The sequence below is a fragment of the Struthio camelus genome, chromosome 24, assembly GCF_040807025.1.
Source record: "Struthio camelus isolate bStrCam1 chromosome 24, bStrCam1.hap1, whole genome shotgun sequence".
In the NCBI taxonomy this organism is placed as follows: domain Eukaryota; kingdom Metazoa; phylum Chordata; class Aves; order Struthioniformes; family Struthionidae; genus Struthio; species Struthio camelus.
This window is the reverse complement of record NC_090965.1, coordinates 10,206,928-10,223,015: the sequence shown is the minus strand read 5'-3', so window position 1 is coordinate 10,223,015 and position 16,088 is coordinate 10,206,928. Positions and strand designations below refer to the sequence as shown.

Genomic DNA, 16,088 nt, shown 5'->3' with positions numbered 1-16,088 from the left:
AAATATATTGTGAAATGTCTTATGAAATTAAAATTGTTCTGTCTGACAGCATCTGGGGGATTACACTGATTGTTTCAGGCTAGTAAAAACAAGTTGTTGGTTTTAAAGAGAGACAAGGAAGCAATAAGAGTAAATCTTTCCTCTTTGTTTATCCAACTCTCTGTCTACAGGGTTACTAAGCCTTAGGATCACCCCCATTTACAAGTCCCATTCACTTTCAGACTTTTTTTCAAAGCACTGCTCTTAATAAAGTACAGAGATTCTTATCCCAGACACTAATCAAACTCTAGCAGTATGTGTCTACCCATGACCTTGGGGTAACTCCTAGCACCCAAAAGGTTAAGCATGTAGACAGACAGGTTCTCCTGTACACAGCTCCACAACCATCCCTGAGGTTACTACAATTCGACACTTTTTATTACCCATCTGCTCTAAACTGATTACAACTAACATGCAAAGAAGCTACAAGATACTGCAGAGGAGCTTTACAAAAGCTAATAAAAACATGGAGGATTCAGGTGCTCATGGTTTCTACTGGTATGTTCTTATGAGGTTGAGATGCGGGACATCATACACAGAAAGCAACAGATTACATCAACATGTCTGTACTAAAAAGTAGGGATGTGTCCCAGTCCACTCTATTCTCCTAGAGGTTTTTGCACTACCCTCATCACCAGTGTTCAAGTATAACCCCAATAGTTCTCTAAAGCACAAAACCAGCATCTGCCACAAGACATTCTCCCTCCTTCCCCACCCCAGGGAAAACTGATGGAATTTCTCTTCTTTCACTTTATACCGAGTTTGTTACTGGAGTCAAATCAAAAAAGCACACCTTGCATTTGAATGGAATGTAATGAGATCTAAGGTGATTCACAGATCCTGTGAGGGCTTGTTCAACCAGTTATTAGCAAAGCTTTCTCCTCTGCACATAACTTTCCTTGCTACAAAATGCTGTCATGCGTGCATGTCAGACTGTCAAATAAGGTGCCCTATCTCAAGCTACTGTGAACTGGAGGAATTCCTGCTGTGACTTGAAATTCATGAGGCAACAAGCGCAGAAAATCAAATGGGATAGGTTACGGAAACAGCTTTTTCTAAAGAAGCTTTTCCCAGCTCCAAATTATTTAACTTAACAAGAGCAAAATGGCAGCCAGCTAACTAATGGAGCTAACCAAGACAATTTAGCTAGCTCCCAGTATGATTCTTGTACCCCTCCCTGATTAGTTTCCATGAGCTTGTATGATGCTGGGCTTCTCTGAAATCACATGCAGCTGGGAAATAAAAATATGAAAAAGGAATTAGGTTGGTCCCCTAGGTTTGTCTCCCTGAGAAGAGCATTATTTAGTCAATCAAACTAAGCTGAGCACCTGTGAGCAGATGCAGACAAGCTGAAAGAACTCAAGGTTAAAAAGCAGAGGCTTTAGCAGAGGCTACAGTTGGGACCAGAAACTGGGCGTCCAAATGAGAGAGAGAGAGAGAGAGAGAGAGAGAGAGAGAGAGAGAGAGAGAGAGGAAAGAGGACCTGAGAGCAAGAGTACTTAAGACGTAAAATTCTGCCCACAAAAAAAGATTGTATGGGCAGGAAGGGCAGGAGCAGATTAGACATGTCAGATGAGAGACAAAAGTGAGCTTGGGACCCAGATCCTTAGGAAAGTACCCAGATCCAGCAGTAAGGTATGGCAGCAGAGACGTCACACAAAGCTGCCAGCAAGCAGTGAACTTTCTGCTAGAGACCTGCCATGCTAGCTCAGGGCCCGCCAGACTGTGGCAGCTCTCCTGCGAAGGCCAGGGACCTTCAGCCCATGCTGCCGCCCCGTGCCACATGCCACCCCCCGTGACAGTCAGTCCCATTGCCATTTACCTTCTACCGCTGTGGCCACAGCCCTGGGCCTGGCTACTGTCTCGCCTGTCTGCCACGCATCCGCCCAAGCTCATGGCAGGCTGGGGGAGGCTGTCCACCACCAGCGGCCGCTCGGGGAGCCAGGCAACGGGGCAGCCCGGACTGCAGCGGGCAGGAACCCACATGCCCGTGGCAAACAAACTGTCTGAACTGTCCACAGGCCAGGCACCACTCACAAAGACACTGTGTAACTGCTGCAGTGCAGCAGCTCCAGGACAGCTGTTTGGCCATGCTGGCAGGCGCAGAGAAACCAGCTTCTAACAGGAGCCCCTGTAAAACTCCTAAGCAGCGGTGTGGTGTGGTGCTTAAGATGGCAGGGGATGATAGTCCGGCTGAGGAGGAAGCCTAAGTAGTTCCATGCTCTGAAGAGCAAATGAAGTTGCCCAGGGGAGAAGCATAAGGAAAAAAAGGGTCAAGGTCTTGAAGAGCCACTGCTACAGGGGGTGCCGAAGCGGTGATGGCAGAAGCAGAACAAGCTGGGTATTACAATGTGAAAGAGGAAGACAGGATGATGGGAGCACAGAGGGATGAAGAGTAGAAATACTTTGAGAGACAGCAGACAAACTAAAAGATTGCTAGATTGGCCAGTTCTCCTACTACTGGGTAAGTGGGATAAGGAAAAAAAAGATAGTTTACAGAAGGTAAACGCAATAAAGGAGCGGTGGCTGATGGAACAAGCCAAGGTCCTTTGTATGAAACTTGACTCATCAAAAGGCCTGTAAATTGTTCAGAAGTTCAATGATTCATTGTAGCTTCTAGCTTCAGTCTACCCGTAGAATTTTCATCATCTGAAAACTGTGAGCAAAGGTGCTGTGAATTAGAGTTTTGTGTTAACTATGAGGGCAAAAGGAGCACTGCTTGAAACTCAGCCAGCCAAATACTGCCTGCTCTGGAGTCAGCTGCCAATTCTCAAGCAACGTTTGTTTTGCAAATACATTACTATCATCTGCTAGAAATGAATTTTCAGTTGTGCTGTGCAGCAACTTCTGGAGTCAGTGAGATCAACCTGCTAACAACGCATCCTACGAACACACGGGGAGGAAATGCCGGGGGCCGCTGTGCGCCAGCCTGTGCTGGGCTTCCAGCCCCAAGGGCGCGGGGCCAGGATGCCAACACTCAGTAGAAATAGGAAGGCCTTGCTCTCAGATGTAAATCCACTCCCTATAGCTGCTGAGTAAATAAAACTGCAGAAAGTTAAGAGGTTAACTTGGGAGGGAGAAGGGGAAGTAAAATAAGGGGAAAGGAAAAACAAGAAATCACAGACTCTTCTCACTTTATCAGCTCCTGTACATGCTCCTAGCAAGTTATAAGCCATTGTCCACAATCCTATTCAATGGTATTGTGCGTCCATACATGTGGAATCACACTGTATTTTTTTTATTAAAACCCAATTCATGGAATTTTAGGATAGCCTATTTTTTGTTTTGCTGAAGAAAGGAAACATCAGGTTGCAGAGAAAGCCTAGAAAACTTGATGAGTATAAACACTGAATATTCCAAAAAATATTTTTAACAAGTCAGCCACGTTTCTAAGTTAAGACCTCACTCATTAATTCAGAACACTTAGGACTGGAATTATGGTCTCTCAATTAAACGGGGAATAACTTAGCTCAAAGACCTTGTCTTTGTTGCATGTTTCTGAATAACAAGCAATACTTGGGGCATGATATAAACAAAAACAAATTCTTACTCCCAAAAACTTCTGTGTGTTTTGCAAATGGAGAACAAGATCAATATCAAATTTTCTTTTAACCAAACCTCTAAAATTCTGAAATGTGTTACCAGTTCCTGGGGTCTACCGGAGAGCCTGAAATACCTTCAAGGCTTCTTCTTCTTCCTTTTTCCAGTTTATTGTCACAGATCCTTTAGAGAAAGGTTGTCAATGGCCATTTATTTCATTTTCATGATAACCAGTATTTTTGAGGGCATCACACTACACTTGGCAAGACAGACACGGAGCAACAGCCATCCAGTGGGAGCAGACTCCACAGGGCAGCTCAACTCCGGGCAATTAACTCTAGCTGAAACTAGAGGCTTATTTTTTTCAATTCTTAAAAATATCCCATGTTTCTGTGGTTAATCCATGTACAAGGACAAAATACTATTGCAATCTATCTAAAATCTTTAGTTTCTTTCTCGTAATCACTCGCATTAGCAATCAGCTTTACACCTGGAAGGTATCACAGTAGGCTGTGGAGGAGAATCACTAATTGTTCTACCAACCTAGTACCTGTAACTCCTATTAATTCCCACATGTGATTCTGTCCACTTCTGCTGCTAGGCAAGCATCCTGTTCTGACCTTTAACTCATCTGGAAGATACAGCTAAAGTGCCCTCTAGTGCGGCTTCAGAATTCTAGTCCATGCTTTTGCCGCTTTTGTGAGACTAACTGAAAGATTTTGCTATAAGTTTCCATTTGGCTTGGAAGGTTTCTCACAGCTCCATAGAATTTTACAACACAAACCACTATGAACAGCTACTCTGACTGAAAAATTGATGGCATTTTTTGTAAAATTTTTGAATTATAATTACTTTCACAGGCATACTATCTGCTTTATCCCCAAAAAGGTAACATAGCAGTATTTACTAAACTCTTATGAATGTTTCTTGACAATCCCATCTGCTTATAAAGTGATGCTGTTGTTGGGTTTCTCGATATAGATGGTTTTAGAGCATCACTGTTCTGGAAAAAACTTATGGTTACTTTTTCAGTTTCTTGTATTTCCAAGCTTTTAATATATATTTATTAAAGTAAACTTCATTTTTTTATCTATTGTATTTTTAGTAGCTGCCTTCTCTTCCCCTCTAACCCAAACTGTTTTTAAAGCCTATACAGCTTTCACTTTTAAAGGGGGATTGTGGCTTTTTGGCCACAAATAAAATTTTCTGAAATGGTCAAGTTATTTTTACTTTCCTATTTGATTTACTTTTCTTGCTGACTCAACTCTGTGAAATTTGGCCCTTTTAAAGCTATTCACAGTCTGGATAATGAACATGCTTATGTCATCTCACAGGCTGTTTCTGATAGAAGCTATCCTGGTTGGGGTGCACAGTCTTTGAAATAAGCTTCCTGTTCATACATCTACTTGGCTTCAGTAGTCTGCACACTGTGAAAGCTAGCAGACTCAGGCAGCAAAGGGGTTTGCTTTTGTAAACTAAATGTAGAAATGGGAAGAGTAAAGGCCATGGACTAAAACTGTTGTTTCAGACACATCTTGCAGAATAGTCAAATTCTCAAAACTGACCTGAAAGAAACAGCCAACATGCAAACAGGGAAGGTACTTTCCTCGTATTAGCCTTCCAGAATTCAGTAATATTTGCTGTAGGAAAAGGATAGGAAAAGAAAATTTAGAGTGAGAATAGCATATAAAGGATAGCCTGAGCTATCCAGCTGTGGAATGATTTCAAAGTAAAAGTTCAGTCATTTGGCTCATCTTAATACAAACAACTTTAAACACTATAACTGGGTCTCTCAAATTCTGCTTTATAGTTCAAAAGGTGGTAACAAAACTCAAAAACCTCTTTCCCCATTTGTACTAGCCACTTAATCCTATTGCATTCCTAACAGCCTTTTTTATTACTTCTAAGGCCTGGGAAACTCTAGAAGTCTATTTAAAACCATGGCAACTTTCCAATCAGAAGTAGCGGCTGTGGCTAGGATCAGCAGCTCACCTTACAGAAGTTTTCACCTGTTGTACACACATTCACATTATCACAGTACTACTGCAACGTATTTCCTATAGATTCTCGGTTTCATTTTTTTTATTTTCCTTATCCTATACACTTTTCCCTGAAGTCCTGCATACGTGCCATTTTTATGTTGTTCCTGTGTCTGTGTGCCAATATGTCCTTTGCAGTCATATATGCCCCTTCCCCTCGTATCATCCATCTCTCTATATATACATTTTTGTTCACCCTGCAGTTTCTTTCAACTCAGAAACATGCGAGTCCCCACGGCACAAGAATGTTAACCATCATTAAAGGTTAGCTAGTGACTAATTCTGAAGACAACATTTGAGACATGACTCCTCTTTGTAAAATGTGTGTTCTGGTGACAGGGAATCTTTTGAGATACAGCCAAGTTATCTCATAGCTGCTGGCGGGAGAACTCCGTTATTGCTGAATAATTTTAAAGTGTATATAAAAACAGGCTGGGTTTTTCTTCCTTGCCCATGTGGGGTTTTTTTTTAAACATTTTCTTCATCAAAATTCACTTTTTTTTTTTAATTCTGAGTAAATTAGGTATGAAACTAAAGCTCCCCTTTTTTCTAGCTTCTTATCTGTGAACAGGAGTTTCCAATATGCCTCGTTCTTGTCATTTTTTGTAACTATTCAACTCTCTTTTTTTTTCCCCCTTGTCTTCAGTGGTAAGCCCCTGGATCAATTTGCATAATGGCTTTCTCTAGTATTGTCTCTTCATTTTTCTGATACGCCTGGAATTGGTGTAAATAGTGAAATTATGAAGCCAGAGCAAAACAACAATGCTCAGGGAGGCAGGTGAAGGGAAAAGCCAATCAGATTCTGTAATGCTTGAAATAATGTTTGGAATAAAAACTCATATAAAATAGAAAAGTAAGTCCCAATGCTGCAGTGATTTTTTTTTCTACTCTGCAACTATTTTAACTAAACAGTCTCTAATGAGTGCTTCTTACAGGGCTCAGTAAGAACTGGGGAAGGGGGGAGGGCTATAAAACCCAGTATTGTACACTTAAGCATACAAGAACTAGTGATTATAACCATGGGCAAATTTGACTCAGCACAAAAAGGAGAACTTTGGTCTTAGGGTCAGGTTCTTGATAAAATCATCAGTCACTACCAGCACCTGACTTCAGTCTTAAAATTAGAAATACTTGATTTTTCTACAGATACATGGACAACTGAACACCTTTAGGAGTTGCCAGAAATATAGGAATGTGTATGTCACTGAATGAGTGTATTTGCTGTGGAGGGACATTTTGTACATCTGTAACGTGCTGGCAGTTGTTACAGATGTATCTGCTATGTACAGATAGGACAAGAATAGCTTTGGTTGTATCCTTCTTAACAATTCCTCCTCTTCTCAGTTCATCTGCTTCCTTGCAAATTTCCATGAAAGATGCATGCAGAACTCAGCACCATATCATTTCAACCAAGGAGCATGTATTTACACGATAGAATGAAGTGCACGCTGGACCTGTCCTATCTATTTTGTCCTGGCTAAAGGTGTAACTCGGGGTAAAATTTAGAATACCTACTTAGACACATCAGTCAGTGACTGAGATTCTCTTCCTCAGCGATCGTCCATCCTGCAGGGATACCTACATTTAATTGCTGCTTAGACTCTGCATCACAAAGTTCCCACAACATTCACAATGCATGTAAAGAAACTGCCTACTCAGAGGAGTGGTTTCTAAACTCTACCTGTGTCCCCAGAGGGCCTACGAACTACGCATGCTCTGAAGGCACCTTAAATGTGTGGAAATCATTGAATTTAATGCATACCCAGCAGAGAAATTTACTCTACGAGTGGGAAGGAGGAGAAGCATACTCCTGTCGCCTCTGTTTTGCATGATTAATTCGAATCAAGGTATTGGAGGTGAAGCCACTATCATGATCCAGCTTGTCCTTACATTAAATAGCAAAGTAGTTTCCCAAAATATTAGTAGGATCATTTACCATAAACTTGGTGGACTGACGATTCCTTGTAACATAAACCAAAAATTCTCTTATATAACTTTGACCTCTCTGTGTCCAAATATTCTTCTGATACAACATAGGCAGAGTTTTTGCTGTGCTAGCAGAAATATTACATTTCTGTAATGAGCAAGCAGCTCAGTCGTCCCCCAGATAAAACACTAACCAAGTGTTATTAATGATGTAATTTTTAAAATCCAAAATACTGTTTGTCTGTTTGTTTTAAAGGCCATATTTCTTGAATGAAAGCTGTCAAGCAATCAGTGAAACATAAAAAAAAAAAAATTGTGTTTACTAGACATGCTGACTTTCAGTACCCTTGTTTTCTCCTATTTAAGCAAGGAAAAGAACAATTTTACATTCTTTCAAACAGCAAACAATACATGTTCAGATATCCATCTGTCTTGAGTTTTACTGAGCATTTCTCAGTGATACTGAGTACTAGCTACAGTTCACACATTATCTTGCACTGTTGTAATTTTCTATTGAACTGGAAAAAATGATTGTACCACCATGAATTCCTAGCTTAAAGTAGCTCCACAGAAACAGACACTTCTGATGCTTACTGGGCTAGCCCATCCACCAGGATAATAAGACGCAAGCCCAACAAGTGCTACCCAATCCCTTCTGCTTAGGAGCCTCATCTTCCACTGCTGGGAGGATCATGCCAGCTGAAGGCAGGTCTGAACTGCAGTCAGAGCCTGTTGGTGGGAGCAAGCCAGGCAATACATCCCTTGGTGTTTCCCCAAGAGCTGACCCAACTTACTGGGCTGCTCTCAGTAAGTTGGCTGGCGAAATTGTTATTTCTTACCATGTTACACATCGCCACTGTCCTTTATGTCAACAGAGTGAAATGCAGAAAATATGTGGCACATTTCACCACTCAGTTCTCCTATTTCACATTCCAGTCTTGATACATTCTTGAAGGACCACAGAAATGTGTAGTTTAAAACCTGTCTAGTAAACTTCCTTGATCCTGAGGCATACGCTTTGAATTTAAGTAACTTTTTTTTGATTGCCCTTTGGAACAGTTTCCTTTTCCCACTTGGCTCGGAAAGTTTTCAAATCAACACAGCAGCAAGAGCATGTTTCATCCTGTGGTGCAGCTCAGGAGTTGGGGCCTTTGGGACCTTTGTGCTGACAGGACAAAATTACATGGGCCCCCAGGCATTGCCGCAAGGGTATTCCTGGGAATAACTGGAAATGCCTTCAGTATTGCACAGCGCCCGACACTTCTGCTCTTGAGTCATAGCACAGGAACCCTGTTACTTTCCAGGCACAGAGAAGAATTGCACACCCTCCTCTAGATCGTGACGTTCAGCACAAAGCTGACATCCATTAGCAGAGCTTTTCACAGGCTTTCTCTAATAAAGAATCCCAGGCCACTCTGAAATACGTTACTGTCACTTCAGTTCTTTTTTATGCATTAGATTTGATTCCCTAGAGAGAGACAGATTTATATGAGAGTAAACTGCAAAGCAGAGCTAGGACAAGTACTCACAGAGTTACAGTTCTGGGATCACTCCAGCAGCCCAGTTTCTCAGGAAAACTTCCAGTTTGTGCTGGGCCTCGTGCTAGTTGCAAAATGTGCCTCACAGACCTGTGAAAGTGGCATGATCTGTAAGCTGTGCAAGGGTTTGGAGCGTTGTGTTCTAAAGCAGGGTTGGAAAAGAAGAAAAGCCTATATTCGGTGACACTAAATCAGGTTGTTCGCAGGAAAATTCCATTCCCTTCTGTGGTCTAAACAGTCAAATCAGTGGTGGGTCACTCTGAAATCCATAGTGGACGCTCTTAGTCCTAGGTCTGCTAAGTTTATCCTAGTACAGATGCTCTGGACCCGCTATGACCCATCACAGAACCAGTTCCACACCTCATTTTTCATGCTGACCCAATCAGCTAGATTAGCTCAAAACAATCTTAGCAATCACATGCATCAGAAAAATTCCCTCTAATTAAAACTTGAGCAATAGTTTTGACAACCTGTTTTTTCTTAGATTCTTTCACAGTTTGATATATCATGTTATTACCCTCTAACCCAGGTTTCCTGGGAAACAAAGTATCTCCTTATTTTCCTAATCCTTCCAAGGATATAAAGCCAAATTAAAACATTTGATGGACCTTCACTATATTTTGCTATAAATAGTTCATGGACTTATCAGATGTCGACTGCCCAGAACGTGCTACTGCTTAATGCATAACAGAAATAACTAGACTCGCTTTTTGCAGCAGTCGCTTCTTGTCGAGGGACAACATTAGCTGGGGAAGGAAGCTTCCTTTCTGGGCCATGTTTTGTTTTATCCCACGTCCAAGAAGCACTCCATGCTTGAGAAGAGGATGTTGTTATGGCAAAAGTGTATGAAAGGGGCACTTCACAAACTTGCAGGCCAGCTCTAGCTTCTATTATATATCTTTTTGTCTCCTTTGATTTTCTGGAGTGGAGCGCATTCTTTATGTTAAAGATGACAGCAGACAGTTCAGCTGTGAAAAAGAACCTTGTTTCTATTCTTCCTTTGGCTAGGCAAAATGTAGTGGAAATGTTTCCACAGGATCACATGCAATCATGCATAAGAGTCTTCGCATGCCATGACAGTTTACATGAACCTGCAAACTATGTCATGATCACTCTTTCGACAGACATGCCCTGGTCACTGAACTCACACATGCATTGGTCATTTGTGTGAAAAGTAAGGAACACTCATCTGCACCTTACAGATGAACTTACCTTACCAGAAAGTGCTGCTGAATCGAAGTGGAAGTGTGCAACTCCCATAGATGGAAATCTACCAGAGTAAAGAGAAATCCAGCCCAAATTGCAGAAGGAACCTGCAAAGAGAGCCCATTAGGTAACTGGTAATTGGATAAATGCCTATCATTCGTTTAGTGGAGGGCTGGGAGGGGACTCCAAAAGGCAAACTGGGGCTAAGAGCTGCTTACTCGGAGAAAATAGAAAAGTACAAGATATTCCTCTTTTGTCGTTCCCTATATGGCCATTAAGGGGAGATGTGAAAAATAACATTTGGATTATGCTTGCTACAGACATGAGGAAGTTCACAGAGTTCTGTGATTTTACAAACTTCAATGCTTTTTCTGAAAAGCAGCTTTCAGAGATAGGCCAGGATTTGAGGTACAAAAAATTCTGGACACTCCTAGACAGAGAAAACCAGGCTGGTTCAGTTGTCAGAGTGTCATGAAAGTTCCTGATGCAAAGCATGTAAATAAAAAAAAAGGAAAGAAAGAAAGAAAGAAAGAAAGAAAGAAAGAAAGAAAGAAACTTGGGGAAGGAAACAGAGGAGCAGACTGTTTGCTCAGACAGTTGGAGAAGCACAGTCCCTTCTGACCTCCTTTGCAGTCCAGTGAGCAATTCCTGGGCTGCATTCTGAGACAGACTTAGTATTGCCAGACCTACCATTCAGGCAATTACTCAGTGGAAATGGAAACAACAATACAGACGCCAACTGGGTGATGCAAGTTCAAACGTCCCTGACAGAACGGGAGTCCATTATGGTTTCTGGGCTGTTTGCTTAGAATTTAAGGTCAATTGTAGTTCCATGTAAATCACACATTTAAGTCAGGAAATAAGATTTTTTTTAAAGGCCTCCTCATTCTCTGGCCGGCATTTCTCTGAAGGGCTATCTTGGACCTTGAACAGAGAATTTGAGTTTTACATGCATAGCAACAGCAGAAAAACAGGAAGTCTGAACAATTTTGTGCAGAGCTAAGAAGCATGCATATGAAAGTTCTGTTGTTCATAAAGCGTAAAATTGGAATAATTGCAGGCATATGCTCGTAAAAACACTTAGGAAAGAGTTCAACAGCAGAAAGAAATAACAATATTGTGCCCTCCTAATCTCTCAAAGGTCAATGGATTAGCAGAGAATAATTTGGAAGACAATGGCAAATAGAATAAGAGTAGGTCAGACCTGGAAGGAGAGTGATAGAATTCAGGTGTGTAGGGATACATTTTAAATGTTCAATTCTGAAGTCAGTTTAGGGATGATCCTTAAGGGATTAAAAACTCAGGCTTTATTCCAGTAAATGAAATTAAATAACACTTACACAAGCAAGGATGGTTTCCTATCCAACTGTCATGATCCAAATCAAAGTAATATCCATGTGTTTAGCAGTATCTAAATATCTAGCACTGAAGTGAGATAACAATTCTTCTTCCACAAGTTTCTTAGCACGCTCTGTAATGAGAAAATGACCAAAGAAGAAATTGTTTTGCCCCAGGAACTGCATAATTGTAAATCTAACTGCAAAGAAATTTCTAGATTAGAAAGATTTTGTGTGCGTGTGTGTGTGTGTGCGCGCACGCGTGTGCGCGCGCGTGTGTGTGTATGCTCATTTCATTCAAGTTAGAGTATGCAAGAACTTCTACCTGTGAGGGAGAAGACATCTGATGATAGAAAGCTCTTTAATATATACAGCAAAGGCTGAGTGAGATACAACGGATTTCGAGCCTGGACATGTTCCATGTGGAAACAAAATGTGAATCTTTGCAAAATATATGATTAAGTAGTGCAGTTCATGAAATACCTTGTGGATTGTCTACTGACTGTTTACTTCACAGATCGATAACCCTATTCACAAAAATATTAGAGTCTCTTTTTTCCTTAAAATACAATGTTTTGTTCTGTAACATCCTATGAAGTAAAAATATTGATAGCTTTGCAGTTTTTCTCAAAAATTTATTCATGGGTAAAAATCTTGAAACACGATTATAATAAGTGTCACAAACACGATTATAATAAATGTCAGGGTTGCATAGTCTCTGATTACCAGAGCAAAGCAGAAGGTATGAAGCAGAATGAGAGATATTGGTACTTTCAGAGCAATACTTATACTGGGCTAGCCCTTTTCATTTCTCCGTACCTCTGCTTCTGTTCCTTGCTTTGCAAAGTGCTGAGGATCCTTTGATACCACACTGTGCTGTTGCCTGACTTTAGAAGGATCTGCTGTTCTGAGCACATGGCAACTGCCTGCAGAGGGTGCTGCCGCATGCAAAATACAAAGGACTACACAAAATCTATCTGGCAAATCTATCTGTCACTGTCTAGCCATCTAAATTGATAGCTGCTTGAGGACAGAATAAAGGAAGGTAGGTGGTCCTACTTAGTCCTGAATAATGATTCTGTTTTGTGACTAGCATCAGTTCTGAAGAGAAGGCTGCAGAGAGAGGCAAAAAGAAGTCAATACTGAGAGAGCAGGTATTTCCCTTTTTCTGGTTTCACTTTGTTGTTGTTTTTTGTCCTACCTTTTGTCTTGGTCAGGTGGTAACTGGGATTTTAGGGGCAAGTCACTGTGCCCTATCCTAGGGCTCAGACCATGGCCAGTGGGATGGGATCAGTGCTGAGCTGGCAGCAACACAAAGAGCAGGAGACATCCAGTCCTGCAACCTGGACTTTCATAGTTCTCTCTGAGATCTTTCAAGGTCCCAGAATTTTTCTGGCAGTTATCAAGGCTTTTAGCTCTCTGATCTCACCAGGCATGACTTTTCCTACTCATGTGGGGGCACCGCAGAAGGAAGCTGTAAAGCGTTTACTAGAGAAGGTAACAACTGGGTGGTCAAAAGCAGTATCGTGGGAATTCAAGTGAGTACTGATCTTGTGCCCACTTGGCAGGGTGGTGATCAGTGTGGAAGGTTGGGGGAAAAGGGCAAGATATATAGTCACCAACTCTCTGAATAATTTGTCTCATCTTCATTTGTACCTACCGTAGAGTGACTGTACAGTCTTGACTAAATTTGCTTTTCTGCCTAAACCTGTTTTCTGTGGTGATTAAAGCACCCAATGAGGCTTGGCAGGAAACAGCTCTCCCCTCCGAAGTAAGGGACCTGTCCCCATAGCTCCTCCCTATACCTTCACTCAAACTCTCTCTTGACCCTCCTGAATCTTTTCTACTATCACAAGCTCACAATGAGCTCCAGTTTCAAAAAAAAAAAAAAAAAGAAAGAAAGAAAGAAAGAAAGAATATATTTAATTTTAATCCTGGTTAGCTCTACCCAAAATACAGGCACCAAGCAGTACCAAGATCTTCCTCCTCTGGGCTGCATGCACATACTGTAACTATCCCTGCCATGAAGAGCACATACACTAAGCAGATGAGACAAACCAAGGTTCACAGGGTAAGCGGGCTGCCCTGGGTCATCTAGAGCAGTATTTGGCAGAGCTCAGGATTGACCCAAGACCCAGTTCAGTGTCCACCCAGTAATTTAAGCAGAGATGTCTTCTGCCTGTTCCTTAGTCATTTCTATCCTAAATCAAAAGAATTTATTGACAGCTAAATTAAAACCCAAATGTAATTTGCTGCCCTCAGAACTTGAATTGTAATTTATAAATGCAGAAATTTGCAAATAGTGTTTATGCAAACCTAGATTTTCACTTTTAAAGTATAAATAAATGGGGAAGTTTCTTCATAGCTCCCTGTTATTGAAAACAGCCTTTTAATGTGGACTCTTAGGAACAAACTTTGCCAAATCCTGCCCAGAGTTCTGTGAGAAATTGTGGAGCTTTAAACTACATTGTTTTTAAAGATGAACCCCTGGTCTGCTTTGATGAAAAAGAGACGTGCTGTAGTACAGGGCCTCTGCAAGAACTTGGGGTCAAGAGGCCTAGTGAGGGGAAATGGACCAATGCTGAAGGTCACAAGCTAATATTTTCTACAGGGACTGTTTGCTGCCTTCCTTGGCATAGCCCTGTGAACACAGCTTAGAGAAAGAGCAATGCAGATATGGCTAAATCCCTACTTCTGAAATGGTTTTGAGAAAAAATAATCACAGAAGGATCAAGTCAAATCCATACAGAGTGATCTCACACCTGATGAACACAGTCAAAAGAGCCAGACATCAAGTAAATGTCCTCGTCACCATGAATGCTTCTCTTCCAGAAGCAACGGATTGTTAACATAAACGTTTCTGCAACGACAACTGAAAAACCCAGCCACGTAGAGCAGTAAATAAAGCTGAAGCCACCATCAGGGACTCTAGCTGAAACAGCTAGCTGGGAAGAACAAAACTTTCCTGATGCATTCAGCAGTAGATCAGCTGGATTTCACTCACTGCTAGAACTATGTAAGCATGGAGACCTAAAAGTTATGAAGACTGAATGATTTGTTCCTAAACTGTATGGGAAAATTAGCATGAAAATTAGTAGAGAAGCACGATAAAAGTTTTGTTCAAAATCTACCTATCTTGCTTTCATGAGCCAATGTAGAACTGCTCCTCCTTTTAGATTTTTTATTCCTTAAAACGTATCAGGGGATAGTGAAGTGTTATCCTAAAGACTCGGATGCAGCCCACTGTCATTAATTTCTTTTGTCTATTCAAATGGATTCATGTTTTTGTTATTTTAGGAGGCATATAATGGACTGGGGTAGGCCAGGATCACTTAGCACAACATCACTCAGAATAACAAAATGGAAATTGCAGGGTTTTGCTTTGTGTCAAAATAGGTTGAATGTTTCTTTTTTAAAAAAGAAAAAAAAACAAAAACTGTGTTTCTTAGCTAATGGAACAAGATATTCTTAACAAAACAGTTGCAATTCCAATACATGCTTTTAGATGATTTTCCAGAAAAGCTGCCAGGCTTTAAAGCGGCCAAAAATAAACAGAAAAATGAGAGAAAATAGAAACCACCTCTAAAATCTGTCAGTATTATTTTATCACTAGATAAGTATAACAGCATTCAAAACCACAAGACCCAAACTTCCCTTCCTTTTCGCATGGTTTCCATACACACCTTGAGAGAAACAGCTTCTAAACACAAGAACAAACTGAACAGCTAACACTGTACAATTACTTTAGTATAGCTCAAAACCAGAAATGATTTCTTTATTCATTAAATATCGAGAGGAAATGTTTTAACATAGAAAACCCACTTCTCAAGAGACTCTACCTCCCATGGTGCTTCCTGGCAAAGCCCCGCAGGTAGCTTCAGTCTCTGACTTTGTGAAGACTCTGTGAAACAAAAGAACAGCTGAAAAAAATCTATAAAAGGTGCAAGATCTAGGATTTTGAGAGTAGTCAGCATTTTTCATCAAATCTTGAGAACAAAAGGGGAAGTATTAATGACTGGAAAATTTACTTTAGCAGCCCTTAGTTGATGAGTATCAGGGAAAATAATTTTAAAGAGAAAGGCCCTTTTCCTACTATCCTTGGCCTTCACACACCAAATTCCACCTTGCTTCTCATTTTACAGGATTAAATTCTAGTATCTGCAAAACGCAGGTGCCTTATTAAAGGTCTTGGCCTGAAATACACGCTACGTTGCCGGGGGGGAAGGAGGGACACAGTTAGGCCTAGAGGGAGGAAAGGCCGCCGGGGCCGGGGCCTGCCCTCGGCCAGCTGCGGCACCCGCGAGGGGAGCGGAGGAGCCGCCGCCAGCGGGCCCCGCCGCCCTCACCTGCCGCCCGGGTGAGACGGCCGGCCCCGGGCGCCGCGGAGACGGAGGCGGAGACGGAGGAGGCGACAGCGCGGCAGCGGCGGCCGTCCCCGGGGCGCGCCCGCCGCGGGCTGCCCG

General features: G+C 41.6%; 1 protein-coding gene across 43 annotated transcripts in view; it reads right to left on the bottom strand.

The window, feature by feature from the left end:
* LOC104142281 (uncharacterized) overlaps positions 1-16,088 on the bottom strand; it is a 157,680-nt gene that overhangs the window by 117,860 nt on the left and 23,732 nt on the right. For 9 of the 43 annotated variants that reach the window (XR_011136180.1, XR_011136181.1, XR_011136174.1 and 6 more), the window contains exons 3-7: positions 15,465-15,526; positions 11,629-11,759; positions 10,295-10,395; positions 9,074-9,172; positions 5,145-5,219 (exon numbers count right to left, since the gene is read on the bottom strand). Coding sequence is in view for 2 of the 43 variants with exons in the window: in XM_068918359.1 (XP_068774460.1) it covers positions 10,300-10,342 (43 nt within the window). In the remaining 41 variants the exon portion in view is untranslated. Of the gene's footprint in view, positions 1-3,681; positions 3,763-5,144; positions 5,220-9,073; positions 9,225-10,294; positions 10,396-11,628; positions 11,760-15,447; positions 15,527-15,971; positions 16,087-16,088 lie in introns of those variants that run through there. The other 34 variants (XR_011136168.1, XR_011136172.1, XR_011136169.1 and 31 more) reach the window with 20 other exon arrangements.